Source organism: Sceloporus undulatus, unplaced genomic scaffold (genome assembly GCF_019175285.1).
Source record: "Sceloporus undulatus isolate JIND9_A2432 ecotype Alabama unplaced genomic scaffold, SceUnd_v1.1 scaffold_16, whole genome shotgun sequence".
Taxonomy (NCBI): domain Eukaryota; kingdom Metazoa; phylum Chordata; class Lepidosauria; order Squamata; family Phrynosomatidae; genus Sceloporus; species Sceloporus undulatus.
The window spans coordinates 1773107-1780606 of NW_024802938.1; the positions used below are offsets into that span (position 1 = coordinate 1773107).

At 46.4% G+C, this 7500-nt stretch overlaps 1 protein-coding gene across 1 annotated transcript in view; it reads left to right on the plus strand.

Moving 5' to 3' along the window:
* Positions 1 to 4589: 4589 nt before the first annotated feature.
* The window catches only part of LOC121917373 (T-box transcription factor TBX18-like), a 48636-nt gene continuing 45725 nt past the window's right edge, over positions 4590 to 7500 (plus strand). Inside the window, exon 1 of the mRNA XM_042443293.1 lies at positions 4590 to 4863. Coding sequence (XP_042299227.1) covers positions 4590 to 4863 — 274 coding nt within the window. The remainder of the gene's footprint in view (positions 4864 to 7500) is intronic.

Sequence of the window (7500 nt, forward strand, 5' to 3'; positions counted from 1 at the left end):
ACACACACACACACACACACACACACACACACACACACACACACACACACACAGCCGCCAAGCACATACAGGGCTCTCGAAGAAAATGTCTGGTAACCAGCAGTAGCTTTCTGTTGCGGGAAGACTGTGTGAGCTCCCTTCAGGTCCAGGACTCACACTCCTAGGCTCCCAGTTCTGCAATTCATAGACAGATGCGATTTTTATCTAGTTCTCCAGGCGCAGCTCCGGATTGTAGGTTTTGTTTTTTAAAAAAATTAGAACCTGAAGTCCTGAAGTCTGATTATCCGAATGTTAAACTGCTTACCCATTTACTTCTATACACACGCAGACGCACAGCCTTAGGACATACATGCACACACATATAAAGAGGAGTAATTGTGTGTGTGTGTGTGTGTGTGTGTGTGTGTGTGTGTATGCATGCATAGGGCAGTAATTTGCTGTACATATGTACACTCATAGGGAAGGGAAGTAATCTGCTCTCTCTCGCAAATTACTGGAGAGAGAGAGAGAGAAAATTACTCCCCTATGTGTGTGTGTATATATAAGTACGGCAAATTACTGCCCTATACATACATACATACAGAGAGAGAGAGAGATGCACACAAAATTATTCCTATGTAAGTGTGTGTGCATATATATCCTAAGGCTGTGTGTATAGCAGTAATTTGTCCTTTATTTGGAAGGAGTTTCACATACATATAGCAAATTACTCCCATACACACTCACACACACACACACACACAGAGAGAGAGAGAGAGAGAGAGAGAGAGAGAGAGAGAGTTTTGTATATAGTACACTCCAGAACACCTTCTGGTGGGCTCCGACTTATGGGGACCCTATCCTAGGGTATTCATGAGCAAATTTCTTGGCAGGAGGGAGCTTGCTTTTGCCATCCCCTGAGGGTGAGACAGCGTGACTTGCCCAAGGCCATCCAGTGGGTTTCCATGGCTGAGCCGGAATTCGAATACGGGTCCCCCGAAGTCCTAGTCCAACACTGTCTCCAAGCTCTAGACCATACACATCCCCGTTCACCTTTTCTTCTGGCAAACAGCGTGGTGATTCTTGTCTTGGTTGTTGTTCCTGTTGTTGTTGCTGTGTGCCTTCAAGTCGTTTCCGATGTATGGCGACCCTAAGGCGAACCCTTAGCCAGATTTGTTCAGGGGATGTTTGCCAGTGCCTTCCCTTTAGGTTGAGAGTGTGACTCACCGAGTGGGTTTCCATGGGCAATCGGATTTCGAGAGTCCTAGTCCGACAATCAAAGCAATTCAGCACGCTGACGATCTGCAACACAGTGCCAAGCTAAGGGAAAATATGTATCTTAAATAAGTCTAGTTCGTGTCTGCCTATGGTCACTGAAATAATGACATCGGCAATGATAATGCTACAGTAGTCCTATGCATCTTTGATTTGTACGTTTTATTTCCAAGTTTACAGGTGAAGCTTTATTGATCGAGACCAGAACGAGAGGGAGAGAGAGAGCGAGAGAGAAGACTGAGGGGATTTAAAGCCATCTCCGACTTATGAAATGGAGCTGGGTGGTGTGTTTTTATATATATATATATATCGTCGAAAATATTTATTTAGTGTTACAAACGTCCTCCTTTCCTACTTCGGCAATCGCACAATTTAGGTATTCTTGGGCCAATCAAGATGGAGAGTGGATTTGACCGGCTGGTAATCGATTAATCCAGCAAATGAGATAAACTCGAGAACCACTCGCCGCAGATATATCCATCTCTCCTGTTGAGAATATTTATAAACATCAACGAGCACAATTGTGAACGAACGCAAGTGCCTGTCTAACCGGACCCACCATGCAATTTTAGTCGAGGTGTTTCTAATGCGAGTTGCTTTGAACTATTCCTCCTGGGCTGGATGCTTAACCGGTGGAGAAATGATCGTCCAACACTTGCCAATAGAGGAAAGGAGGGGGGGGGGGGAAGGACGAGAGACTGATATATTATGATTTGCTGCACGCCATTAAAACTTTTTCTAAAATACGCATTCAGCATCTTAACCGCCTAAAGGTTACTCGATTAAACCTTTCAGTCCCAGGGCATTTGTTCTGCTCTCCAGAGTGAAATGGGAGGCAGGCAGGGTGTGACATGGTATTCACTTTGGAGTGTGGCCACCGGGTTTTAAAAGAAGGCATTCGGAAATAACACACACAGAGAGAGTGTGTGTATGAAAGCCAGTGTATTTGTAATGGTTTGAGTTTTGAAGGACGACTCTGGAGATGATGGTTAGATTTTTCCCTCCTTGGCCATGGAAACCCACTGGGTGACCTTGGGCGAGTTGCACTCTCTCAGCTCCAGAAACCCCTAAAAAACCGCCTTAGGACCGAAATAAGAAACGACTTGACAGCACACGGTAACAAGTGTACACACTACACAGTATATGGCGATTGAGGAAGAGGGAAGGAAGGAGAGAATATATATCCTGGAGGTGGACTGCAATGTCGATGCTCCTCCATAAAATCCCAGCAGTGCGGGGACATTTTGTTTTTTCTGCCAATTATGTCTTAGGTCCGTTGCAACCATTTAACCACAAAAATCCTCCTGCGATGGAGCAGTTAAAATGTTCCTCTTGTTTTACATATTGATTAAACACGTATCCAGACTCCATCCTGGAAACTTAACATCTTATTTTTTTTAAATGAGCATCCACAGGAGATACTTCCAGCAGGATACAATATTTTTATTCCTTCCCATTTATTTTTGCTTCAGTTACAATTAAAAGCAATCTTTGCTTCTAGGTCGATTCGATGTTTTCCTTGAGGTACCGGGGACAAAGCGCGACGATGCCGGAATGCAGTTCAGTTACCCCTTTGTAAAATTTTTGGAGGAGGAAGGTGAAAACGGTCTTGATTTGGCGGAAGCAGCAGATCCCGCCCGGTCTTGGAAAGTAAGCAGGGTTAGCCCTGGTTAGCACTTGGATGCGAGATTGCCAACAAATGCCAGGTGCTGCGGGCTATATTGAGAGCCAGCAGGGCAGAGTGGTTTTAGTGTTGGACTACGATTCTGGGAAGCAGGGTTCGAGTCCCACTTCAGCCATGAAACCTACAGGGTGAGAAGTCACACTCTCTCAGCCTCAGGGGAAGGCAATGGCAAACCTCATCTGAACAAATCTTGCAGAGAAAACAGCATGATAGAGTCGCCTTAGGGTCGCCATAAGTCGGAAACGACTAGAAGGCACACAACAACAACAACAACAACAAGGCGGCTATATTTCAGAAGAAGGAAATGGCAATAGAAATAAAATTTTATTTTATATTTTATAAAACCTCCTCTGAGGATTCCTTGGCTAAGAAAATCCTAAGGGAAAAAATCGGGAGATATTAAAACAAATGACAGCACTTGCCCATAGGGAAACATTTGAGAATATTTGCCCATGAGATTTTATAGTTAAGGCTCCCTATGGAAAAATCATACATGCCTATAGGGAAACCATACTTGTCCATTGAGAAATCTTGGGGAATACTTGGCCATAGGATTTTATTGTTATGGGGGAAAGGCAGCTCCCCTGGAAAAAAATCATACACGCCCATAGGGAAACCATACTGGCCCATGTTTTCTCTATGGGCAAGTATTACCCCAAGTATCCCTATGGGCAAGTCTTCCCCAGTGTTTCCCTATGGGCAGATATGGTTCCCCCCGGACAAGTACTGTACTATCCTTTGTTTTAGTATGGGCTATAAATCAGCTGGCGATCTGAAGGCGCACACAGACACACAAAGAGTAGCCATGAAGAGGGTCGTATTTATTCCCATTTTGCAGATGGGTGGGAGAACTGTAAAGCTACACCCGAAGCCTCAGGACGAAGCCCCCTGAAAGTGAACCCATTTTCCCTTCTAGCTACTTGCTTTCGATCTGTTTGATGGGAAACCAATTCAACTGATCACTTTAATGGCGGTTGTGTCACAAATAATTCTCTCATAAAAGAGAAGGGGACGTTGAAAGGGGGGGCTAGGAATAGAAAGGAGAAAGCAATAAAGCCCCCCTTTCTATCAGGGACCCCCTTCCCCTCCCCATTCATTTTTATACCCTTCTAAGGAAGAAGCGCTGGATTGAAGGTGGCGGCGGGGGGGGTCCTCAATTTCTGATTGGCCGAGAGCCCCTTTTGATTGACACCCTTCCCCCCCCCCCCCCCCCCCCCCCCCTCCCCTTCCCAGTCCTCCTTTATTGACACTAATGAGCCCGTCCTTCCCTCCCCCTCCGTCGGTCTCCTGCCTGGAAGTGCTGACAGATCAAGGCAACAAATTTCAATTACGAGCCCTAATTCGCGTCCGCGGAGCGTTGCTTTCCCCATGTCAGGGCTCCTTGGCCCCTCAGACGAAGCAGCAGGGCTTGCAGGAGGAGGAGGAGGAAGAGGAGGAGGAGGAGGAGGAGGGGAAGGAGAAGAGGAGGAGGAAGGAGGAAAAGGAGGAGAGAAGCCTCGCCTCCGGGAGCAGGACTTCTCCTAGGCTTGGGAAGAGGTCCCAAGGCATTGGGGCCGCTGGACGTCGGATCTTGGGAGGAAGAGAGGACCCTCCAGGCCTCGGGAGGAAGCCCTTAGGAGGGAAGGGGCTCCCTGGCTGGCTCAGCTCGGGCATGGCCGAGAAAAGGAGAGCCTCGCCGTGCCCCATGCTCAGCCTCAAGGCCCACGCCTTCTCCGTGGAGGCCCTCATCGGGGCCGAGAAGCAGCAGCAGCAGCAGCAGCAGAAGCGGAGGAAGGTGGCCGAAGCGGCGGCGGCGGCTGGAGAAGGGCTCGGGTCCGGTCTCGGCCCCGCCACCAGCAGCAGCAGCGAAGGCCCCGAGCCCAGCCTGGCCTTGCCGCCCGGAGCGGAGACCCCCTCGGCCTTGGCCCGAGCCATCCTCAGCCCCGGTGAGTCAGCCCCTGCTCCTCCACTTTTCATCCACACTGGAGAAATAACCCGGTTTGGTCCCGCTTTGATTCTTCTGGCCGAAGGCTATGGACTTCTGGGAATTGGAGTTTGTTGTGGGCCCGGAGCGGACTCCAACTCCCAGAATTCCATAGCCTTGACCCAGACAGAGAGTCAAAGCTGGGCCAAACCGGGTTATTCCTCCAGTGTGGAGGCAGCCAGCCTTTCCCTCTCTCTCACTTCAGCGTTCTCCCCAGCAGGGATTCCCAAAGGTCTTCCATTTGGAGCAGGAATGTATATTCCTATGTGTGTTTTATAGATTTTGTTTGGCCATCTCCAGTTTTTCCCTCTGGAAGGGCCTTCATTTTCGGGTGCCCTGTATTCCTTTGAGGTTAGGACATCTGGTCCAGGGGTGACCAGGGGTCCTCCTTTTCCAGGGTCTGCCATCCCTTTTAACCTTTTGTCCAGAGGGGATCCCGAAAGTTCCTCCATTTGGAGCATGACTGGGAAGCATGAATTTGAATTTCTAGGAATGTTTCATAGCTTTTGTTTGGTCATGTCCTCCATTTTTCCTGGTTGGTCCTACATTTTGGGGTGCCTTGTCCTCCTTTGCGGCTAGGACAGGGTGGGCAGAGGTTCTCTTTTTCAAGGGGACTCTCCTCCAGCCCCATTTAAACCGTCTGTCCATTTGGAGCAGGACTAAGGTGCAGGAATTTACATTTCCGTTTCGTAGCTTTTCTTTGGTCGTTTCCTCCATTTTTTTCCCGGGAAGCTCTTCCGTTTTGGGGTGCCTTGTCCCTTCCTTTGCGGTGATGACACATCCGTATGGTCCCTGGGGGCCCAAGGGCCTGCCTTTTTCAGTGTTTTCCTCCCGTGGCCTCGTCGCCGCCGCAGCTGTCAGGCGCCGGCGGGGTCCCGAAAGCACTCCGATCTTTCTTTCTCTCCCGATCTCGCTTAAGGCACCTCCCAGAAATTGCTTCCCTTCTCCGACGGTGGAAGAAGAAGAATTTATTTCAAGGATTCCTTTCAAGGATTTCAAGAAGGAGGCAGCAGCAATATTTGAACGGATCCTTTCCCTATGTCATTATTTCATGAATAATATTATGCAATCTATTCATGGAATACAGAGTTGGAAGAAACCCCCAGGGGTCTGAACCCATTTTGTTATGCAGGAACTCACAATCAAAACACTCCCGACAGATGGCCATCCAGCCTCTGTTTAAAGGCCTCCAAAGAAGGAGATTCTACTACTCTCCGAGGCAGCATATCCCACTGTCAAACAACTCTTACTGTCAGGAAGCTCCTATTAATGTTAAACTGGAATCTCTGTTCCTTTCCTTTGACTCCATTGCTCTGTGCGAGTAGAAAACAAGCTCGCTCCATCCTCAGTATGACACCCTTTCAAACATTTAAAGGATAGAACTAGGAAACTAGATTATAGTTGAGATGGAATCTCTTTTCCTGTAGTTTGCATCCAGTGCGGAGCTGCAGAAAGCAAGCCTCCTCCATTCACTTTGCAGTCGTATCCCAATCTGGTTTTCCTCGGTATATAGAGAGATCTTGTGGCACCTTTGAGACTCGCTGAAAGAAAGAAATTGCCAGCATGTGCTTTTGTAGACTTCAGTCTACTTCCTCAGATGCCTTTGGTTTTCCTCGGGCGATCCTTGTGGGATCCATGCTATTCAGTTTTCTATCTTTCCCCCCGAATCCCACTCTTCTCGAGTTCAATGAAACTGATTCCCAAATAAATCCACCGTGGAATTGCGAGCTCCCAACCTCCGAAGTGATGCTTGGCTGGCTGTGCTGTTAGATCATCGAGTTAAACCCTTAATGCTCTTATTTAAAAGCGTATTCCGGATTACATTTTAGATCCGCCACTTGAATTCATTGATTGGACACAATCCAAAGGAAGTGAGGGCAACTTGCATCCTATTAAAATGGGGTACTAATGCACCAGGTTGATATTTACCTGCAGAATATAATATTTGATCATTTGCAAGAATGAATTTAAAACATTGGGAACTTGACGTGAATACATGGTGTTGGGAAACTTTATTTAGTCTGACACGTAATTTCTTTCAATCTCAGTTTTATTCTAGAACTGTATAGTTATGATTATTTATCATCAGTTTTCTCTATTTTTTTCAAAATGAGAAGCAGACTCCTAATCCGTTAACACTATTATTTTTTAACAATCATTTAGCCAATAAGAAATTACTCCGTGCCAATATTGTTATTAATATTACAGGAGATGAGTTTTTGATATCAGATATCAGATCACTTTTTACCTTTTTTTGTTTTTGTTTTTTTATGCATCTGAGGAAATAGGCCCAGGTCTAGGAAAACTCATGCTGCCAATTTTGTTTTTAATTTAGTCTCAAAAGATCCCTATAAGATCCCTTTGCAAACTGTTTATTATTAGGTACATTCAAATGGCATCCGCTTCACTCTTCATTCTTTCACTGTTATCTCTTTGAAAACTTTGCTGAGAAATAGACCCTGCGATTCGTTTTTTTTTCTCGTTCATGCAGAATAAGTTATTTATTAAATGCTTGGTTAAGTTTCAATTTTAACTACACCAACAATTAAGAAGCGGTATCAATTTTATTAAATACAGGACGATCCAATCTGTAAAATAA